Source organism: Centroberyx affinis, unplaced genomic scaffold, assembly GCF_046629955.1.
Source record: "Centroberyx affinis isolate AG114_WGS23_722 - 3 ecotype Tasmania unplaced genomic scaffold, CSIRO-AGI_Caff_v1 ptg000555l_1, whole genome shotgun sequence".
NCBI lineage: Eukaryota > Metazoa > Chordata > Actinopteri > Beryciformes > Berycidae > Centroberyx > Centroberyx affinis.
Window position 1 is genome coordinate 475,595 of NW_027279199.1, and position 23,044 is coordinate 498,638.

General features: G+C 42.6%; 2 protein-coding genes across 5 annotated transcripts; both read right to left on the reverse strand.

Annotated features, from left to right (window-relative positions):
- Nucleotides 1-44: 44 nt before the first annotated feature.
- On the reverse strand, nt 45-15,761 carry ahcyl1 (adenosylhomocysteinase-like 1). Of its 2 annotated transcripts, XM_071518177.1 has the most exons (17): nt 11,598-11,703; nt 8,020-8,134; nt 6,982-7,125; nt 5,845-5,945; nt 5,652-5,754; nt 5,425-5,519; nt 5,205-5,311; nt 4,250-4,366; nt 4,068-4,131; nt 3,874-3,962; nt 3,612-3,682; nt 3,198-3,292; nt 2,971-3,069; nt 2,609-2,677; nt 1,948-2,026; nt 1,595-1,715; nt 45-1,469 (listed from the first exon to the last, which is right to left on the reverse strand). In XM_071518177.1, the coding sequence occupies exons 1-17, from the start codon at nt 11,628-11,630 to the stop codon at nt 1,463-1,465; spliced, it is 1,509 nt and encodes a 502-aa protein (XP_071374278.1). In that variant the 5' UTR covers nt 11,631-11,703; the 3' UTR covers nt 45-1,462. The 2 variants fall into 2 exon arrangements, with proteins under 2 accessions (XP_071374278.1, XP_071374279.1); XM_071518178.1 differs by lacking the exons at nt 45-1,469; nt 11,598-11,703 and adding an exon at nt 15,681-15,761 and having other exon boundaries at nt 1,591-1,715.
- A 1,849-nt stretch (nt 15,762-17,610) lies between these two features.
- Nucleotides 17,611-22,777, reverse strand: nfyal (nuclear transcription factor Y, alpha, like). 3 transcript variants are annotated; one of them, XM_071518152.1, is made up of 10 exons: nt 22,687-22,777; nt 21,754-21,858; nt 21,479-21,565; nt 20,652-20,798; nt 20,197-20,328; nt 19,978-20,080; nt 19,685-19,836; nt 19,188-19,361; nt 18,907-19,017; nt 17,611-18,662 (listed from the first exon to the last, which is right to left on the reverse strand). In XM_071518152.1, the coding sequence occupies exons 2-10, from the start codon at nt 21,832-21,834 to the stop codon at nt 18,597-18,599; spliced, it is 1,053 nt and encodes a 350-aa protein (XP_071374253.1). In that variant the 5' UTR covers nt 21,835-21,858; nt 22,687-22,777; the 3' UTR covers nt 17,611-18,596. The 3 variants fall into 3 exon arrangements, with proteins under 3 accessions (XP_071374253.1, XP_071374255.1, XP_071374254.1); XM_071518154.1 differs by lacking the exon at nt 21,479-21,565; XM_071518153.1 differs by lacking the exon at nt 21,479-21,565 and having other exon boundaries at nt 19,667-19,836.
- Between the last annotated feature and the right edge of the window lie 267 nt (nt 22,778-23,044).

Consider the following 23,044-nt stretch of genomic DNA (forward strand, 5'->3'; position numbering starts at 1 on the left):
TGTTTCCATCTTTCTTGCATAAAAATAAACCATTTGAGTTATGCTTTCTCTGTTAACAGGGTTGACTTTATTGCTGATTTAATACATTCTTTTACATACATTGTATACACATATATGTTTTATAATCACTTGTGAAACATAATTCTTTTAGGTGACCCGGTTGGATCAAAATAAGACAGTGATAATCATATGGCAAACATTAAGTCTCATAGGTTGTTTTTTTTGTTTTGTTTTTAAACATATAGCTTATACCTCAATATAACAATTAGTACCAGAAGCAGTGGAAGGAAGACAGTGGATTAACCACTTCTAATATGTGGTATAACAAAAGGGAATACCCAGTTAAGTAATGTGGGTGCTGATAAAATGACTCAAAAGGCACATTCATACCAGGGCCTTAAAGGTATTATCCAGTCAAAACACTCCATACCAGACAGTACAGTTCCACAGTGTGACTAATGTTGGACGGAATTGGAGTAAGCAAATGAAAACTCTTAAATGACAGTGGAGTTATAGCAATTTGAAAAGGTTTCCCTGGCTCCTCTTCCTCAAGCTCATAGTTCTTTCCCTGTATCCCCCTTTTAAGGAAATAATACAGTCTGTTACCTTTAATAGTAGAATACCAAAGGTCTTAATCAGTTGTTATGGCATGTGAAACATCCCTTTGCTGTCCAGTTGTTCAGAGGAAGCTGGTTTTGTTTATAAGATCTTTTCAGGATGGGTGTTGAACGCCAACGCCACACACTCAACCAGGGAATTCTCTAAGCCAACATCTTATGCCAGACATTTAAAAAAATATTCAACCAATTGTAGGCTATTATGATTTAGAAAAAGACAGAAAAAAACTTTAGGTCACATTATCTATACATCAACTTTGTCACAGTAAATAGGACGACTGGATGTTACCTTACCTTTAAGGGTGTGTATGCAGTTACCATTCAATGAGATTAATCAATGCATGTGATAACAAAACATTTCTAAAATACATCATTATATATAGAGTCCATTATGGGTCAGCCCCAACCCTGGTTCATGGAATGTACTAATAAAGTTTTAATGTCATAGACAGACAAAACGTAAATGGTATCTCCTGTTTCAATCGTATGGCCATCATTTGGCACTGAGTGTAAATTTAGGATAAATAGACAAATCGACAACCTTGTGATCTAGCAACATAAGCAGTAGCAACTAAATGAGTAGATACAGATGAGAGCATGCAAGCAGGCTTTTTTTAAACAAGTGACAGGCATGTAATGGTACACTTGGTCACATCTTATGTTTCCTATGTGTTTTAATCTTATGATTCATATCTAACACAATGCCTGAAGTGCTAATATTCAGTTACATTCAGCATAAGTAAAATAATTCCTCCGTTTTTTGTAGCAATTTACAAAATAAAATAGATATCTCTGTTTATCCCAGGGCAGCTGTGTGTTAAGGGTCACAGCATCAGACACTCCCATTAATACCTGTGAACAAAATTAACATTTAGGTAAATCCAGTGTTATTGTACAGATGTGAATCAACACAACTGAATAAACTAAGTAAAAACTAAATAAGAAGAGATGCATTGGACTGAACAGGTATAGTCTACCTGTAATAGTTGGGTTTGAAGGGGCCGTTCTTGTTGAGTCCCATGTACTTGGCCTGCTCGTCAGACAACTCTGTCAGGTGGGCGTCAAAGTTTGGTAGGTGCAAGCTGGCCACATACTCATCTGGAGGAAAGAGTCAGATTGTGATCCAGACTTTCTACATGTTGTATATAATTTTTTACTATGGTGGATCCTGCAGTTTCGAGGTCAGATCACTAGGTGGCAACAATGAGCTACACACAAGTTAAGTGAGCATTGGGAAGTTTGGCTACAGAATATGACACTAAACTGTGCTTTTTTCACAAATTATGATATAATCATTCAGATACTAAATATAAAGTGAATCTGCTCTTACCCATCTTCTTAGGCAGGAGATACACATCCTGTTTATAACGTCCATCTGGAGCGTTGAACAGCTCAATCAGGGCCAGGGCCTACAGACAACAGACCAAACCAGCTGTAAGACTCACAAGCAGAGCCTCCCAAGGTTTTTGGGGGCCCTAAGCGTTGTTACACCCAGTGGCTACAAAACTAGTAAACTTTTGTTGTTGGCAGTCATGATATAAGAAAACTATAACTTTAGACACAGCAACACCTTCAGTTTGTGCCTCCACATCCTCTGTTTTTTTTTTCTCTCTCTCTTGACCTGACAGGTAGGTGTCACTTTGACATCTTGCTGTTTGATTGCTGTGAATTGCCTCATGATGACTGACAGTTTGACGGGCCCTGTGATTGGCTGAATGATTTACGCCATCACCAATTAAATAATAGCGATGGTGATGGGAGGCCGGGGCCCGATCAAGTCTATTTCTTATGGGAATACTTTTTCTTATGCTGAGATATTCACCTTATTTTTTAAAACTGATTTTTCTGAATTGGTGGGAGAAGAATGTTACTATAGAGCAGCAGGGTGTCGCTGCCCCCATGAGTACAAGCATCTGCCCTGCTGAAGTGTCCCTGAGCAAGAAACTGAAACACACTGACATGACCAGTGAAAGAGAAATTAAACCACTAACCTGAGTTGTAGCAGTGATGGACAGTACAAACGTAGGCACTGTGGAGCAGCTCAGATTTAGGAGCCGGCCCTGAGAAACAACACAGGAGGTGGGTAAAAATTCAGAAAGTGCCGTGTAGAAATTCACATTCAATGGGTAGTTTAAAGACAGAAAAAACAGCAGGCTGCAATAACACAATTAGGAATAACATACAGATATCTAGCTAGGAAAGGGACCACAGAGCACACAGTAGGAGTTAGGGATGGGAAACAAAGCCGTGAGTTACAGTAAGATGCTTCTGTGTGGGAAGCTTAATTTATATGATTTAGGGACGTTTAACAGACACTATGTTGTGAGGATACAGGGCTGCAGAGGCACATTACCTCTGCCAGCAGGACAACCCTCTTGCCGTCAGGCCAGATGATGTGGTCGACCTGAGAGCGCACCCTCTCCCAGGTGAGCTCAGGACTACGCAGACTCGCCTGAGGACAGACAAGACTGGTCAGTCATACAACAGGCTGACATAAATGTACAGAAATAAAACATGCAGAAATGCCCTGATAGACACACAAACACACATACATTTAAGTTGTATCAAAGCATTACTTACCACATCAATCTCAGTATTGGAATGTCCCATATTGCAGACTATGCAACCATTCTTCATTCGGTCCAGCTGTTCTCTGGTAACGACGTTCTTATTACCTAAATAAAAAAGAAAAGGAATTGACCTATTGTAACAGGGCGACTGAAGTGAGAGAGATTCAAGATTTTAGAGGGTGAAAATCAAATAAAATCAATGCATGTGTTGAGAAGGGTTTGACTTGTGAATTGGTTGGCGATTCCCTCATCTGAACAGCACACTGACTCAAAACGCAACTGTTTTAGCATTTGGATGAAACGCCTGAATTTTTCCCAGGGACCTCAAGTGGGATATTTGAAAAAAGGCGTTGATTTCTGTGCTTGTGAAACCTTGTGATTATCAAAGCAGAAATAATAGATGTCACTGCATGGGGCAGCTTACCAGTGCAGGTTATCACCACGTCCATCTGCCGGATGACCTCATTCAGCTTGACCACTCGGAAGCCATCCATGCTGTATGGACACATATACAGATATTTTCAAGTTTAAGCAGCATAAATGAAATGAATAACCAAATGAATAGAAATAAATTATGATTATTTTGCCCTTTTGGCCTCACAACTAATCCGATGCACAGCAGCATATAGGCAGAAGGACAACCGGGATAGCACATTGATTTACTGATGGGATGGTTAGTCACCCACCAGGCCTGCAGGGCACAGATGGGGTCGATCTCTGTGATGCACACAATGGCTCCGAGGGCTTTAAGAGCAGTGCAACAGCCTTTCCCCACCTACACACCACAGGACAGAAAAATAAAACATGTGCAATCATGCAATGCAGTCATGCTGTCTAAATTGAAGTACTGAGAACTTTATTTAATCCAAGAATGATTCACCTCTCCATAACCACACACGACGACTTGTTTGCCGCCAAACATTACATCAGTGGTCCTCTTCAAGCTGGCAGAGGCAAGCAGAGTCATAAGCATTGACACAATCAAATGAGCTACAGCACTACATTTATTAACAGTGGCTAGTGTTTTGGCTTTTTAAGTGTTAGATGATGCATTCTCCTCACCCATCTAGGATAGATTCACGGCAGCAGTAGAGGTTGTCGAATTTCTGCTTGGTGACTGAGTCATTCACATTCATCGCAGGGACACACAGCTTGCCAGCCTTAGACAACTGGTACAATCTGAGAAGACACATGGGGAAACATGGGCACACACACACACACACGCACACACACACCGAGTTGGAGGGCTGTGTGATATTATACTTTCCAGATAGTCTGTCTAATTGGATCCACTGAGAGTTGTATATGGACAGCTGCTGTGACATGTTTCCAAATGGGCTCCAGTCAAATCAGGATAGTGCCCTTTTCAATCTCCAATGTCAGTGTGTATTAATACTGATTTGAGTCATATCCGTGCTTTTGATACTGTTCCTCCTGACATATATCATACATTAACAACTGCTTTCGATGTGAACTTGGTTTACTTCCAGCTCAGCTCCATTCAGTTCAGTTCAGTTCAGTTCAGTTCAGTTCAGTTCAGTTCAGTTCAGTTCAGTTCAGTGTTAAAGGGGCATTAAGTAGGATTTCACTGTCCCGTAGCACACAATTACCATAATATATCTGTGGGGGTGTGAGTGTTGATCAGTATGGCTGAACGATTACTTCTGGCTTTTGAAAACTAATTTTCCTACCTGTAATCTGTTTTGGAAAACAGAGCCAAGCCAAATTCAATTTCAAACAAACGACAAAGCAGTGTTATTTTGAAATGTGATATAATACCTCTTCACTAGATGTTTCTGTTGGTTATCTGCTCTCATTAGCTAGCTTTCTTGTTCTACTGTAAAAATGTGACTTTTATATTTCTGTCCATTATATTTCTACCATCAGCTGTGCCAGGCACTTGTCGATGTTGCAATTCCTTGGTTGCCGATAGAGGTCTGTAAAAGTCATAAAATCATCAATGCCCATTTAACAGTGCAAAACCCCCAGGACTCATCAAGTCTAAGCCCCGTCTGACCTATGCACCCCAGTGACACTCTCCTCCACGATGCCCTGGGCCTTCTTGAACACGCTGGGATACTTCTTGTACACCCAGTGGGTTAAGTCTCCCCCGTCATCCAAGATCTGAGAGAAACACAACACATGAAAGATGAATAACGAGTCGCTCCCTGATAGTAGAGCTCAATATACAGACTAGGATGGGTGTCGAGTGCATTGTGGGATTGTCAGGCTGATACCATGTTGGCCTGCCAGCCCTCGGTGTTGACACAGCGGTCGATGCACCACCAGAAGTCATCCTCTGACTCGCCCTTCCATGCAAACACAGGTACTCCTGTAGGAAATAAAACACACACACACACATAATTGCAAAGACAGAGCGAGAGGGAGAGATGGGGATTGGCCAGCTGCTTAGGCAACAGGTCCATTAGAGGAAAGTGTGTGTTGACTGTGTAAATCATCTCACCTGTCTCAGCGAGAGCAGCCGCCACCTCGTTCTGAGTGGAATAGATGTTACAGGCAGTCCAGCGACACTGAGCTCCCAGAGCTACCAGCGTCTCAATCAGGACCTAATAGAGAAAGATAGATAGAATATGTAAATGCAAAAACAGGTTGCAGAGGTAATGAGGAGAGAGAGGTAACTGAATGAGCGGACGTACTGCTGTCTGAGCAGTGATGTGGGTGCAGCCTACTATCTTCGCCCCGGCCAGTGGCTTCTCCCCTTGCGCTCTCTTCCTCAGGGAGATCAGGGCAGACATATCTGTGGAGGAACAGAGGGAGCACAAGTTAGAGGAAATTGGTTGGAAAATGAGACAAAAAGAGAGAGAAGTTTTTGGAGAAGAGGGTGTTCATGGCTGCATATGAGAGCATTTTGAATACAAAAATCATCTCTTTCTGTGTGGTGGATGTGCAGTTAATGGCTGTTAAATGCAGATTGGTTGAACGACAGTGTCGGCAACAGCTGTTGAGGCGCAGGCTTAGGCTAGAGGAGCACTTATCCAGCACTTAGGCCTACTTAGCACTCAAATGGGCATTGTAAACAACCAGAAAGAGAGAAAAACGAGAGAGGGAGGAGGTGGTGGATTGAAGATTGAGAGTCTGCGAAAAAGTTTGAGATGGGGGGAGAGGTGTCAAAAATATGAAAATAAGTAGCAGGAGAGAGAGAAAGAGAGAAAGAAAGAAAGAGCCTTGATTGTGTTTTCCCAGAAGAACACTGACACAGCCCCAGCCTTGGGTCATGAACTGTTCTGGAGTCAGAAGGAGGACTTTTACACCAATAGTTGACTCAAACAATGTCTAAGCAGCAAAACAGATGCCACATGATACGTATCTGGGAACAAAGTCTCAACAGGGAGCTCAAAGCCCTCTCTGTCTTGATGGCATTGATACTGAGCCTCTTATCCCAACAACAACTGAATCAATTGTATCACAACAAGTGATATCCCCGCAATACTGTATGACTAACATTTACAGTTAATAGAAAATCCTAGTAACAAGACTGAACTCTCTTTGTGCATGATCGCCTCTCTGTGTATCTTTGATTATACATCGTGTGAAGAGAGAACAATGATTCCATATGAGGCCAAACACCACAAACCCAGGCTCATTTAACTTGAAAGGAAACCCATTTTACATCAGAAAAAAGGTTTTCTGTTTGAATATTCAATAATTCAAACAAAATAATTTATTGACCCCCGATTATGTAATATGCCATTTTAAAGCTTGGGATACAAAGATCGCTTATCTATGCAAAACTCCCACAATGTGCCCGTTTTCCCATGCTGAGTCACATATACCTTGTTCTGCAATCTCAATCTCGCGCCGGCCAAATTCGGCCTGCTTGATGTTCTTCACACAGAAGTCGCTGCTGCCTTGGGTGTTGACCTGGGCTTTGTCCCGCGGGGAGGTTTCATCATCAGAGCTGTCAGAGTAGGAGGCAGCTGGGAAATGTGCAACACAAAAGGTCACTATTGTGGTAAAGCATACAAAAGAGACAATTATGAAATGAATACTTAATATCTATTGTGTAAGGGGTGGCGCTTGTGTGTGTGTGTGTGTGTACGTGTGTGTGTGCAGTAGTGTACATGTGTGAGCATTTACACAGTGTACGTGTGTGAGCATGTGTGCATATATGAAGTATTTAATTTGTGAATTCTTAAATTGGGTGGCATTCCCCTTAATCCACAGGCTATCCACAGGTGATTCTTCCTTCAAAACAGAACTGTTTTGTAAGCAGAGGTCTTAAAGGGGAATGCCACCCATTTTAAGAATTCACAAATGTTATTTCTGTGCCCCATGACAGTTCAGTCAATGTTTGTGAACTCCACTCTTTCCTAAAGCTGGAAATCAGAGAGAGAACCCTTGAATTTGTGATGCCACTGGGATGTAAAATCTGGGACTGCTCCATAGACAATGAATGGGGAAGTGACTTTGTGGACCCATTAGATGTGAAGTTGTGTTGCCAGACCAAAATTAATACTCAGGTGTGAATCAGAATTTAAACCTCATTTGGGTGCGAGAACTTCCACAAATCAAAGTCAGTGCCCCATTCATTGTCTATGGAGCAGTGCCAGATTTTACATCCCAGTGACATCACAAATTTAAGTGTCATTTCTCCAGTTTCTAGTTTTAGGAAAGAGTGTAGTAGTATTGACTGAACTGTCCTGGAGCACAGGAATAACATATGTGAATCTTTAAAATCGGTGGCGACACTTTAATATTAACCTATAATGGGCTTTACTACCATGACAGCCATCATTTTGTAAGAGTTGGTGTCACATTTTTCAAATGGTGGGAATGTGATTTTGTAATGAACCTTTTCAGATGTGCAGTACCTGAGCTGTAGCTGTCTGTGGAGGACTGAGAGATGGAGCGAGAGAGGGAGCGGCGGCCTGCCTTGGTAGGATACTTGCTGAACTCCTGTTTGTCCTCTGTGTTCGCAAACTGGATCTGGAAAAACCCAAGACAAAACCGCACACAACGTTAACATAAATGGCAAATAAAATCTAGACATTAATCACTTGATGCCAGTGCGTGTTAGGACTTATGTCTGCCCACATGTGCTGATTTAATGTCAACAACGACACAGAGGGAGACGGGAACTACTCAAGAAACGCCATACAGCAAGGAACAAAATATAACTTTTCAAACATTAACAAAGGTGACAGTTTCTGTTATATGCCCACGGTTCTGCTAATGTTTACCCTCTTGGTTTGTATTTGGACTCATTTTGCTGTGTCAGGCATAAAGAAAAAAAATGTCCCTTCAAAGGTAAAGGCTGTGAGTACTTGGCTTCACCTGAGACTGTTACATTAACACAGAGCAGATAAATCACAGGTGGATCAGGAGGAGGGAGCCGGTGGCTATTTTTGGATGCTCCCTCCTGCTCTGTGATTTATGCTTTGTTCAAATACACAGGCCTCAGCTGTTGGCGTGGTTCACCACCATGTCAACCCAACCCTTCAAAGGGCCCAAGATGAAAGACCTGGGTGCACAGAAAGTGAATGAAAATGCAGCTAGCCTGGCTATCTGTTAGTTTAGACATGGCTTTAACAGAAATATTAAGTCTCAGTTGTCCTATCCTGGGGTTACAGTACAAAACCACACAAGTTTATTTGGTAAAAGCATAACACAGCTAACTGCAGAATTAAAGCCAGTGGCTAGTGTGAAATTAGCTCTATTTAGGGCTTTGTGGTTAGGGCTAGGGTTAGAATTAGTCTCAAGATCTGACAAATCCACTGAGTGTCATTTAGACACGCTGAGCCAAGAACCGTATGGCTGCACTAGCAGTAGACAACAGTCAGTTGTCAACATTAGAAAGATTAGGGAGAGTTAACCAGATGTCCCGTCAGGTCCTTTAAACTGGGTCAGTGAGGGCAGTGAGGAGGCACTAACCACTGCTACACTCCAGTGGAACACACTATCACACCTAGGTTGGTAATGAGGGAAAATCCAGGAACAATCCCTTGCAATTCCCGTTATCCTGGATGCAGAAATGCTTTGCTTTACCGATCATGCTATACCGATCATTTCTATGTAATTATAAAGACATGCCTAGCCATAGGAGATCTGAAAAAATTAGATGAGCCATGTACAGCCTAGATGAAGGGTAGTAGTAGTAGTAGTTTAGTAGTAGTTTCCATCTTGCTTACAACTCTCCATGTCAGTGAGATCTGCACAAAAATGGGTCTGTAAGAAGAAGAGTGTAGCTCTGCAGCTCAGTGAAACAGGACGTCTGCAGGGAAGCATCAGGTCTGGATCTCTTGATGTCATTTGGTTTAGGACCTTCTGGCTACAGCTCCGTCTGAACCAACACAGGCACCAGGATCCTGTCCTCATTAAAGACCTGACAGGCACTGATGTACCACTGCTCTTAACACCCTGAGCGCAGTCGGCAAGAGATCTACTACTGTAGGTCTAGCAGCAAAGCAAATCATTAACAAGACCCTGCGTGAAAGAAATGATGAAACTAATGATACCTTGACCCCCCGAACAGTCTGATTGGGTGCTGCGGTTAATAGGGATGTTTGCCAAAGCTGACAAACAAATCATTCCCTTTTCTAGTGTAGTGGTTCTATCCCTCCCTGCCTTTCCAGGAAATCAAACCTACAGGTGTCCTGGTGGTTTAGTGGCTAGAGCGCATGGGATCAAATCCAAGCCCGTCCTTTGATGTTTCATCTCTTTTCTTTCCCTCAACACTGTATATTGTCACAAAAATGAATCATGTACTCGAGGGCGGTGGACTTCCACGATGCTTATTGTTAGTGCAGAAAGGCCTTCACATAAATTTACTTCTTTTTTCTTAGATTATTCCTTCCTTCCTTCTTGCCTTCCTTCCTTCCTTATCTGCCATTGTGCGAAAACATTTAAAATCAGTTTTGGTGATTTTCCTGATGGTCGACAGTTTGCAGGTGCTTTTATGGGCTGAGTAAGTTTAACGCCCATGAAACCCATTCAAAAACTGTTGTACAAATTTAAAAGATCTTTGTAATTCCTGAAAAACGTGTACACTAAACGACTTGTACAAAAGGTTTTCGTTTAATAGCAGCATTACAGCGCTGTGTCCTCTGTAGTTAATTCTTCTTCAGGTATACTCAATGCTACCCTTCAGTTTCCACATGGCTTACATACTCTTCCACACTCACTTTGCCTCAGTTATACATGATACCAATCCAGTGTCTTCATTCATTCTGGAAAGGCTGTAGGATTGCTTATTGTTATTTTAGATGTCCATAGAATGTGTTTGGAGTAAAAACGAATGTGCAGGCCAGCAGAGTTGACACAACACACAGCTGATAAATCCGGGAGGACATGAATGCCAGACCAACAACAGTGAGGTGGGTAACATTTGAGTGTGAGGTGCGCTGCATATATGACCAGTATCCCATAGCAATGTCTTACAGGTTTAGCTTAGTGTTATGTTTATGAGGACAGACTGCAGAGTGTTTGTGTAATGATAAAATACTCAGGCGACTGCTGACAGAGCACCTACATACAAAGCAATGTTGTATGCTGAGAGATAATTTCTGTTTTCTAACGTAATGCTGAGAAGGAACTTTTATGAGAGTACTGCAGGAACCAGGTGAAGCTGGTATGCATGATTCAGTTCCCTGGTAGCAGATCCTCCAAGAACACTACAAATATCACATGAAAATTGTTTTTTAATTATTCAGTAAGAATTGGCTGAAACAGTACAATGACTTTACTCACTATCAGTCAAAGTGTCCACATCTCACAAACCCTCTTTCCATGGGCAGTGATGCCTGGGCCTAAACAATCTACTGTGTCAGTACAAAGAAACTCAAGAACCTCCTGAGACAGTGTGAGCGGAGGGGATCTCTGCAGGTCTCCGTTTTGGCAAATGGGAGTGTGCTCTTTCTCACACTTTTGCAAAATACTATTTTATGTTTGCTTTGCATCAGTTTGGACTCTTGGGGATTCAGCATAAATTTTGGCTGGTTTGTTGAATTTCAGCATTGTTCCTCCCTCAGTACACAGACAGCAAAAGCAGAGAATCCTTCCTCTGTGGTTATAACATGTAAGAAAATAGAGGTTGGTTGGATGAATGATGAACAGCTTAGCGTTACTTAAGACAGCATTCTGCTCTTACAGAGTAGATTACTCCAGAGGCGTGCCCTGTTAATAACCTGGGCCTTTTGAAGAGAAGATTGTACACCCTACCTGTATTTCAGTGACGGATATCATTTTTATGGCAAGTCAGTGAAAACACACTTCTGTATAGTCCGCATCGGTGCGCAAGTCAAGATAAAGAACCATTCTGCAAAACTACAACAAGAGGACAGAAAACTTGCGGTGTGCCAAAAGCAACTCTGTCACATCTGTGTGTGGGACATGCAATTTCTTCAATAAATGTGCTGGATGAGCTCCTGGTGATGCATTAGTAGTGACTCACCCTTTCTCTCCCGTGCCCATGTCTGTGTGCCATGGCTGCCAGTCACTCCCTGCTCTCTCCAGTTTCTCAGCCTATTTCCCCGTGCCTGTGTGTCCTCTGTGTGATGGTACTAGGTGTCCCTGATGCTATTATCCCAGAACACTCCCAGGCAGGGCTGGGGGGAGGTTCCCAACTATTATCATGATTTCTAATGGCCAACCTGGAGAGAGAGAGAAAGAGAGAGGCCTTGAGAGTGGAGGGGGGTCCAACCCGGCCCTCCTCTCTCTCTCTTTCTCGCTCTCTCTGGTTCTGCCCTTGACAACTAGCTGCTAAAGTCAGTGGTTTGTAGGCTGTGGTCTAATTTTTTAAGTGCAGGAACACACAAACTAAGATGTTGACTTAGACACAGAAAGACAGAAAAATTTGCACACATACACACACACAGACACACAAACCACATTTACTGCAGCTTTTACTTTCCGGCTGTATTCCTGGTTCGGTCTAATGAATGAAAGGGGATTGACAGGAGGAATTAAACCCTGTTTCCATTAGCCTTGTGCCGCATCAACAAGCAACCCATCCAGTCCCATCCTACAGCTAAAAATACCGTTTCTTTCGTAGATAGCAGGTCACAGACTTAAGCCGTGGTGTGATTGTGAATGGGCGGTATAAGGGCTGAATGTGGGTTTGGCATAAGGCGACATCAACCACTTACCCTGACACCACTAATGCTCCGCAGCGCCATCTGATTGAAAAGACATCCAGTCTAATCCTCACAGACCTTCTTTGTATAAACATCAGGCCCTGAAAACTACTGACAGCTGTCACACTCAATAAACTGCGATGGAGTATGAATGGTGTATAGTACGTGAGCAAAACTCCTGAACCTAAGAGAGTTAAACTCTTCAGAGATGTCTAGCTCCAAAGACATTAAACTTCCTTGGTCTCCAGAGGCGTCTGTTTAGATAAACACAGGCGTGACGGATTACACAGTAGTGTTGTGAAAAAAATACAGGTTGCTAATCCCTCACGACTTTTGGCAGACACTATGACCTCTACTTACTAGCTATACCTTGATCTTGAAAGAATATGTACAATAAGGTAGTGTACAACTACAAGAGGGTACAACCCTACATATGGCCCTAATATACTGTATATTCAGACAATATCAGTTTGTTGTTCCCAAAAATGCATTTTTGGAGGCCAACATTGAGAAGGCACCCGGTGTATTGAGAACTTCAAGTTAGAGAAAGCATAACAGAAATACTGCAGCAAAGCTAAAGAGATCCTTTTGAAATTCCACCGGCACAACTTAAAACACAGAGGAAGACTGAAGGAACCAGTCACTATGGATGTGTTATATTTCTCAGCTTATAGCGATTTTTCCCCCAGTGTTAATATGGTTCACACTGGAGGACAAATGCTGTACTTGTGCATGAAAGATTTGGTGTTTCAATAAACACTAGAAAGAACCCATCCTCAAAGCAATTTCTCAATATAGTTTGTCCGAATTAAGTTTTAATTTTGAATCCGAGTCTGTCAGAATCTGAGATTTCTGTTTCATCATATAGACCTATCAAAAAAAACAAAAAACATTTGACCTCAACTATGCCATAACATTATGATAGACAATACTGGATAGTAACAATATAATATGAACACTTTTCAGAATCGGTCTCCTCTATGTAAAATAGCCCACAGGCATCAGATGAAAATGATGATGCATGAATAAATTCACAGTCACTGAGTCCAACTCCCGGGGGGCGTATTGTGTAACTGTTGGATGGATTCAAAGAGAGAAGAGGCAGAGTAGTGGTATTGTTTCACACACACACACACACACACACACACACACACACACACACACACACACACACACACACACAGTAACATCAATTTTGTGGCATCTACATATTTGCCTATGGCACCCTTGTCACATTTGATACAGTCTGATTTTAATTTAATTTGTTTTATTTTCCCTTTTCTATCATTTTCAGTATCTTGTTTACCCATTCATTTTTTTTTTCACACAAACAGGTGGCACCGCTTGACACAGGGCTCTCACATTTATTCATAACACAGAGCTTTGTTTTCATAAGCGCGGTCCACATTCCTACCATCCAATATGTTTTACATCAGGCTCCCTGAGGCTGCTCACAGTCCACACATTATTGCCTTGCCAGACAGGGGGTCGCGGATAATATTCTGGGCTCTACAAGCCCCGCTGCTGAGAAAAAAATATTTTGTTTCTGCACTGTGGTTAAACTCTTGGGTAAAATTTGAAAAAGAAAAATACTAGGGATGAACTTCAACTTTTACATAAACAAATCACATCAAGGCAGCTACACAGGCAAGTCATATTAAGTTGAATGTCAATTAACAGTAGTATGTGTCACCTTTAAAAGAGGTTTGACAATCCCCACTTTTATATTCAAGTTTTCAAAGCAACATGAAGTTCCAAAGAGGCCAAATAGTTCGTGCCCAAATTGCAGGCGCATCAGTCACAAAAACTGATCAAATAATTTAATGTAGCATGGGGAACGGTGCTGAAAATCATAACAACATAGCCTATGTCAAGACAAACTGCATCAGCAAGGAGGGACAGTGGTCACAAGTCAAAGCTTACCTACAGCGATGGGCAGACAACAGGACAGTTGCTAAACACAAAACTAGAGCTTCAAAAATGACCAGAAAATGTAATCAACACCTCTATGCCACAGTCTCAACAAAACTTTTCATAGAGAGCACCACAAAGCTGGTATTTAAGGAGGGCTATCAATTGGAAAACAGCCAACGACACATAACCTGGTGTAAGGAGAACAAAACCTGAACCCCTGAGCAACGGGAAAAAAGGAAATACAGTCTGATGAGTCGTCTTTCACCATTTTTCCTACATCTGGACAGGTGAAATTCTCGAGAAAGCCAAAGGATGCCTTCAACCCACAATGTGTGTTGCCAGCTGTTAAGCATGCTGGTGAATCTGTAACAGTATGAGCAGCCATCTCGAGGGACTCGTTCAGTCAGATGATTGCTCTGTCTGCACGGTTGTGTAACAGCCAGGGAATACAAGGCCATTTCACATAGGTGCACCTAAACACTGTTCAATCACAATGTTCCCATATTCCACCACGACGACACCCCCGGATGAAGTCAAATGCCTCCCCAATCATCACATACATAGTATATACATGATTAAACTTTTATGGGAAGTACTGCAACACAAAGTACAAAGTAGATTTCCATCTCCTCCATCCCTCAAAGAATGGTCTGATATCCCACTACACACAGATCAGGACTTGTATGATGGGAATCCAAGGAAGAGTGAAGCTGTTCTGAAGGCAAAGCGTGGCCCTACACCTCATTAGGTACTTGAAATTCATAAATTGTTAGGTGTTTCCATTATTATCTTATCTATTATTAAGTATTTATGATCATGTGTTCCTTCAGTGTCTTGAGACAGAGGGTTAAGAGGCAACATGCCTTTTTATTTATTTAGAGGAAGCATACCACCGGCATAATGTGGAACCTGTGATTAAAATAACCAGGAAGGCCACATAAAAACAGATTTTAACAATATTCAGGACTTGATAAAAGCTGCTTTGTAACTGAGGCTGATACAATATTGTTAAACATGTAATACAATCATATAAGATAGGATTAGACTGTCTAGTAGCACAGGCTTGATAATTAAATTCCTGATGCATTACTGCACAACTTTGCAAATCCTTCAGCTCATACTGACTGTCTTTTATGGTTAAAATAGTTTCTCATAATACATGCTGGGTTGGGATGGTGTGATTCTTTAGCGGGATAACTAATTAACGTGAAATAACATGATTCATTACACACTGCAGTATCATAACAAATGCATGGCGGGGCTCGCCACAGGTCCATCAACCTTCAGGCTGAAAATGATAACAGTTGGTGCTAGCCTATATGAACACATTCACACAGACTAATATAGATTATCTGGCCTTTGTGTGGTAGACTTTGCTGCAGTGCAATGCGCATCAACGCGGATTTATCCTCCTCACATGTCACAGCCTACAGTGCACACAGCCATCCCCTATGCCAGTGAATGATGATGGGGATCACGTTTCTTACCTTCTTGACGGATTTCAGAGTGGGGACCGCAGTGAAGGCTGCGGAGGGCAAATCCCCCACGTTCATATTCAAATCGCTGTTTTTGCTAACAGTCAATGCTGAGTATTTTTCTGCAACGTTTTCGGTTTCTTTGACATATTTCGTGGCTTGTTTAACCTCCGTCTCCGTCATGGCATTCAGGTGATGTCGAGCTAGCGTTGGAAAATATCTAATGATGTCCGATTTTGACGAGTGTAGAGTCCGTCGCCTTCCTCCTCGTCTTGGTCAAGCTTCGTGTTGCCTTGAAAAATATCCGAGCGGGGCAGTAAAGAAGCACTGAAGCACCTACAGCTGACCTTGCGCGGAACGAGAATTAGTATTAAGCAATACACCTGTTTTCTTTTAGCCTCGCTGCTTTCTGATGGGCAGTGGAAAACACTTCTTTTTGTCCAGGTCAGCTGTCATCCACAGACAGCAGCATCTACAGGGGGCGGTGTGTTGAGGCTGTCACCTGAACAAGTGGGCAGTGTGTGGGCGGTGTTCATCCAATCAGCATCGGTGGGGAAGAAAATGATCCGTGTTGGGCTCGTTACTCGTTACTTATTTCAAAAGTAATGATATCGGGTCACTTGTGCCACTTCTGCCATTTCGCATCTAAGCTAACTAAAGCTAACGGGGAGTGATAACCATGGTGATAACCGAACGCGTAAGCAAAGTGGTAAGTTGAAAATGCATCACTTTTTCCAGTAATAAGTAGGCCTAGTGTATTCAAGTACTTTTGTTATCGATCCATCTGTTAAATATCAGATTGTAGTTGGATTACCTAAAAAAAATATTCCACCTTCACCATCGATTAGTTTCATTCAGACGGACACAAAGCTAAAATGAGAAATGACAGAAATGAGTGGAAACATTCCCACTAGTTTGATTTTACCCAGCAAAAGTATTGAACATTATTTGGTTCCCCTGGCCATTCACAGGGGAAAATGCAAAAATCTCCCCCCAAAAAACTAATGGTACGGGAACACGGGATTATTTTTGATAGGAAATAAATGTGCTGACCCTGACCTGACCTGCCTGTCCACAGCACTATAAATCTGCTGTAAGTGCTTGGTCTGGTCTTCCAAAATAAATTTAAGCCTAATGGCTGCTACTTCCATTGATAGGCTATATCTTGTGTAACTCCACACAAATCATAAAACACAAAAAAAAGAAAGTGGGAAAAACCTTGCAGGCCCAATTAAATCACATATGAGGGTGCCTCTTAGGCTACACAAATTGAAAAGATCACACTTCATCTTTCCCCTAAAAAGTAGAGGGTTTTTGGCTTATTTCCATAGAATTGTGATCTAAAGGTTGTCTCAGCTTGTTTCATATTTTTGAATAAATGGAAAACAATACAAGGAAATTCGAGGAATGCAAGAGCATTCATATTTAATGTTGTGTAACAGTTTGTGCTATACTATTTTTATGCCACCTATATATATGTATTTTATTGATTGCCATCATGAAAGTAAAACTCACCAGGGTTTATTGTTGAAATGATTAGTTTAAGACCTTAAATGAGAGCTGGTGGCCTCTGTTGCTGAGGACAGGACTGGAAAGCTTCAAGGGAGTCTGGGATCAACCTGCATTACCCAACTGTAGGTGCAGGCTGGACCACGGGTTGAGGATAATGGCTTTACTGTATTTTCTTGAGTAAAGAAGCTTTAAAGCATCAGTATTGAGTTGGGGTGTTTACATGGAAATAACCCAAATGGTAAAAATTAAGACAGCAGAATATATGCATGTATAAGTCACAGATTTAAGTTCTTAAGTCTGTACTATGTTCACATAAACCAAGCCATCCCAATAACTACACAAAACCAGGAGTGAAAAAGTAACCACAAATAAACTTAACACTTTGATAAAATTTAATGAACACAAATTTCATCATGAGTTAAACGTCCAACTTTTTTCATTATTAAAAAAAAATATCATTGTAGGACTGCATCAGATGGATAAAAAAAAAAAGCTATTATCTACAATTTAAATAAAAAACACCCCTACTGTGGATTGACAGACAATGAATAAGTAACTACATGATACAATGTGACATTAATGAGTTGTCTATTTTTTCTACAAACATCGAGTCTAATCATGAAAAAGATTGTATAAAATACATCCAGATAATTGGGCACCTTATTAAGTACAGCTGATACACACTAGGGAAAAAGAAATTCTGTACAATATCTTGACATCAGTATCAGATTTAAGTCTTTTCTCAATGGACTAAAGTTGGACTTGCTTTTTCTTCCCACAATATGTGGATTGAAAAAAAAATGAAATCTCAACATACAGGACATCACATAAAATATATAGGGCACAAGTGTATAATAAATTCACTTTTCACATGTAAGTGTGTCAACTATCATTGCATTTCTGGAAAAAAACAAACAAACCAAACTTAAATCTGTACCATTTACCAAAAATACTTAAAGCAAAAAGCATCCACTGGTGACGAATTCAGCCTTTTGAGAGTATGGCTTCATAGCTGTCATTTCCAAGGTTTCCACGAGTTCGGCCCCGGTTCCGCATAACTTCACATTTCACTATTGTCCAAATTATATGTCCTTATGAAAAGCAAAGCGGCTCCAAAGCGCTCTGCTGGGTCAGCTGAGCAGGGAGCCATCCTCCATTTCAGAGGAGAGGAACACAGGAGTCCACAGGCTCAGCGGCCACATGGCCAGCTCCTGGAAGACCAATGAAGGAGTGAACAGAAAACGGAAGAAACCCGATGGCGAGGCTATGGTTCGGTGTATGAGTGTGGGGCAGGTGAGAGTACGGGTGAGGTGAGAGTACGGGTGAGAGGAGAAGGTGCAGCTGATGGGTTAGCTAGGGTGAAGAGTCTCAGGCAGGGTGGAGTTCACAGATGGAGGCATTATGTCGGTGACGGTGCTATGAGACTCGGATCATCTGAGCCACTGTCTCGTCTGCTGCTGCCTGCGCCGCCTCCTGCTGTTGCTGAGCGAGAGAGGAAAGAGAGCCCGGTCATAACAAAATATGAAGAGTTTTGTTCCAAAATAAGATGCCTCACTATCAAGTAAAGTGACAAAATGATTGACAGAACAAAATTACAAATTATGATACTTGTCAAATGAAGGTAGATAGCTTAAGTCCTTGGCTGACAAAATGATAACACTTCTACAGACTAGATCCTCTATTTTATATTTAATGACAAACTAGAGGTAATGTTGTTTTTCCTTACCTGTGCCAGGGCCAAAGACATCTCTTCCTTCTCTTTAGGTGAAAAGAAACGCCCTCCATCTCCCCGCTTGCGCTGCATGGCATGACGGTGGCGAGACTCATGTAGGTATTTCTGACAGAGAGAAAGTGGTGAATTGGACCACGGCTTATTTGATGTTGTAAACAGACATTGTGTGTCCAAACTTCATCAGGAATCAACCGCCATGCCAGTGTTGTATTCCTTCACACATGCAGTGAAAACCTAGGCCTATGTGGTGTATGATGATGACCCATGTGCCGTACCCTCCTCTCCTTGGGGATCTTGCCCTCAGCCTCCAGCTTGGCCCGGGCCTGTCTTCGCTTCAGGATGCGGTGGTACTGCTTGGCATTGACGTACAGCGGCTCCTCCTCCAGCATCTCAGCTCCTGGCAGGGGGATACGTTGCATAGTGGGCACTGTGCCACCTCCAGGCACCATCTGAGAGAGAAGAGAGACACACATACAGGCACACAGTGCTTAGAACCTCTGGCAGGGAAAGGGTAAAGACAAGTACAAACTGAGACAGACACGCAGGGACTGTGCATGATGGACACGCACAGTGGCCACATGACCTGGAATTATAGACTAGGACATCTAAGGCTATGGTTACACTTGTCATTTTGACAGGATTTTTAAGATTTTGACTCTTAAAATCAGATTTTGTTTCACTGTATGTCCACACTCAGCCTGAAAATGGATGCAATGCATCTCCTGTGGTAAGTAGGTAATAAGATGCTGGGTACCTCTGCGCAGGGTCTTACCATGACCATTCCACCTGCATTGACCATGTTGCCGGAGACTGGCAGGGTGACGGTCACAGTGCCTTGGCCGCTGTTGGTGGTGTTGGTGGTGGCACCCCCAGCCTGTACAATCTGGGCACCTGCCAAGCTGGCGGCTGGAATTGTGATCATTCCTACAAGTACAAGGATCATCATCATCATCTTGGTATTAACATCACCATTCTTAGTCAAAATTAATACTTGTGGTACTGCTGTTAAAAGTCTACGAAGTGAATGTAACAAAACCACCAAAGGTATAGAAGAGATGAGTTTACCTTGCTGCAGGACGGTGCCATCTGCATTGACAGGCTGGTAGACGATGGTCTGTCCGTCAGCTGTCTGGGCCACCTGCTGGCCCTGCACACTGATCTGCTGGCCCTGTGGGACCACAGGGGACGAGGGAAGACACTCATTAATGATGTTATTATAATGTCAAGGATTTGCCAGTCGAAGCTGGTAAAACAGGACTCGTCAGAAAAGGGATGGAAAATGACCTGGTTCTGTCCAGCGGTGATGGCTGTCTGGGGCTGCTGGATGATGATCTGCTGCGGCTGACCCTGCTGGCCCTGCAGCTGCAGCGTCTGGCCGCCCTGCAGCTGGATCTGGCCCGGCTGCACCAGCTGGATCTGCACATGCACACAGTAATATCCACAGGTTGGCTTGGTTCACTTCTCCTTTTTAATAAGATGGTAAGTACATAATGTCCCAGCAGTGTTTCCTTTAAATCAATTATCATTATAATACATATCCAAATAAGAGGCATTCTTAAACTGCAATGCCCATTGGAGCTGATCCTGGAATAGGAGTGAAAGTAGGTCTCAGACTAAGCATTTCCTACACCCTCCACATGTACCCAATACAATTGTACAGGAAACACTGTGTCCGAGTACAGGATAAGAGTAAGATTTGCATGCTGATCCTGATATAGTAACTGAACTGTATCCCTTACCTGCTGTAGTCCCTGGGCTCCGGACACAGGGACCTGCATGATGGTCTGGCCCTGACCCCCCGACATGGCCTGTACCATGATGGGTTGCCCTGACGACGTGATGAGCTGCCCACCGCTCACCTGCACCATCAGAGGCTGGCCCTGGACCTACACAGAGAGACACAAAACTGTTTTAACAACACAATATCTGTTAAGTTACCTTAATACCATGGCTATGATTTAGCAAGCAAATGATGTCATTCAGGAACATCCCAGATATCAAATCTTGGTTAATGGTATTTGATGATTTTTTCCATTATTCCAGCTGTTTTGGGATATAAAAATGAATAAAAAATGCCAAATGTAAGGAACCCACTGCCATTTCACAATGACAGTAAGAAAAATATAGCATGAGATGAGTTCTAAGTGACAGCCTGTAATGACTATGAATCCATGTAAGACAAGTGGCATTCAACATTCAATACTGAACCCCACAAGGTTCTCCTACTAGTTACAAAACACATCCATAACACCTATGTTTCAGATGGCTGTGTCCACATCATGGAGAACAAGGTCTGACTTGTGAAACCTGCTTTTAAAAAGGCAAGAAATGGAAAACATAACTTTGATAAACAGTAGTCCATTGACAGCCATGAGCATAGAAGCAGAGACCTGAGGCTGACACACATGACACACTGTGCTGAGTCAAGAACATGCAGCTCAGGCAGCTATAGGACATGCTAGGGCGGAGGATGAACCAAACAGCACTGGTATGGGTCATGAACCATGCAAACTTGTAGGCTGTAACACTGTTGTGACACTGTGACACAGGGCGGCGGTCACACCACTACCTGGAGTGTCTGCACCTGCTGGCCCGAGGCCGTCACCACTGGCGCCTCTGTTTGCAGCTGCACAGCCGTCACTGTGCCCTGTGTCTGCAGACAAGGCAGGACAGCTACAGTCTCGGGCAAGGAACTATACACAGCGCAGATATCTCAGCACTATCAGTAAAGTTGACTGGTTCAGAATGGTTTAATTCTGGATACCCATTACCTGTGTGCTGACAGCTTATTGTGTGACAATCTTAGTGCTCAAAACCAGCTTTATTTGAGCGAATCCTCACCTGTTGTTGGATCTGTCCATTGGAAGTCTGCACAACTATCTGCTCCCCAGTTGTAGTTGTGGCAGTGGTGTACTGCTCCATAGCTAGTTAGTGTCGCGGTCCTCCCTGAAGACATAGAGACATGTTAAGATGATTAGCTTGTCTTTCACATTTGACACCCCGCCTTCTTAAAACATTAGGGATAGAGACATTAGATCATTAGCAATAATGTCTTTCACATTTGACTCTCTCCTTCTTGAATACCCCCAAAGGCGAGGTTTGTGTAAGTTAGCTGTTTACTACATGTTGCTAACTCATTGTGTGTAAGGCAAGAAATAAAACGATATTTAAATAACCAACGTTAGTATTCCTTTAAGCCCAATTCGTCACGTTAGCGTGTCTTTTTGTGTAAATCGGAGGGGTGGGACATGACCCCATATTCTGATATAGAGCAGCTGTCAGCTTGCTGTGTGGTGTTATGTTGGCATGTTATTTTCATGGGAGAGCTAACCAGACTAGCGTCAGTTTAGCTAACCTAGCTAACTATATAGCGTGGCAGATGCCAAAAAACGTAGAAAGATAACGGTTAGCTGGCTAATGTCAGTCGGCCAGCCAACACATAAATGTAGATGAGCTGTTGTTGACATGATCCCCATTTGCTAGCGAGCATTTACTGCTAGCTGGGTGTTAACGTGATCCATCATCCCTTTGTTTGAGATTCGAGACTTTAGCTAGCTAGCTAGCTAACGGTCGTCGACCACACAGATCATGTTTCCACACAACAGGCAATGTGGGGAACAAGAACTTATTTACAGGCTACCCAGCCGGGGACGGAGCGGTCGGAATCAAACTGTCATTCGATTTTTGCATTTAGTGGGGTTAGTAATTTGGTTGGTCCATGACAAACCAATCCGTGCTGACAACTACCAATGCCTTCAATCGGGTTTCCCTTACCGTATCTTCGCTGTCCGGTTTCCCTCTGATTGGCTCTAGTACAGCTTTCTAAAGCCCAATCACCAAAGTGAGCGGACAAAATGGCGCAAATGAAACAACAGCGACTGGGAGGAGGTGCGTAGCTGCTGCTTGAAACATGAAAGCAGGATTCCAGGTGCAAAGCCCTTTGGCGCCCGGCAGATGTCACCATTTGCATTCATTCATACACTAGCAGACCTTGTTGTTTGTTCCTTTGCAAGCTCCCAAGGGATATAATGCTGTCATTGTCTACGAATTACACTGTACCTGCGAATCACCGTCAGCTGATAAAATATTATGCTGTGGTATTAATAGTTGCATCTTAAAGGTGAACCTCCTT

What these genes read in the sequence shown, in the direction of transcription:
- nfyal (XM_071518152.1), bottom strand. Translation starts at nt 21,834, where the DNA reads ATGGAGCAGTACACCACTGCCACAACTACAACTGGGGAGCAGATAGTT. An exon ending in TCACCGCTGGACAGAACCAG is followed by an intron (nt 20,081 to 20,196) that starts GTCATTTTCCAT and finishes GTGGTCCCACAG; the next exon opens with GGCCAGCAGATCAGTGTGCA. An exon ending in AGATCCCCAAGGAGAGGAGG is followed by an intron (nt 19,018 to 19,187) that starts GTACGGCACATG and finishes TCTCTCTGTCAG; the next exon opens with AAATACCTACATGAGTCTCG.
- ahcyl1 (XM_071518178.1), bottom strand. Translation starts at nt 15,746, where the DNA reads ATGAACGTGGGGGATTTGCCCTCCGCAGCCTTCACTGCGGTCCCCACT. An exon ending in GATTGAGATTGCAGAACAAG is followed by an intron (nt 5,946 to 6,981) that starts GTATATGTGACT and finishes GTTCCTCCACAG; the next exon opens with ATATGTCTGCCCTGATCTCC. An exon ending in CCAATACTGAGATTGATGTG is followed by an intron (nt 3,070 to 3,197) that starts GTAAGTAATGCT and finishes GTCTGTCCTCAG; the next exon opens with GCGAGTCTGCGTAGTCCTGA.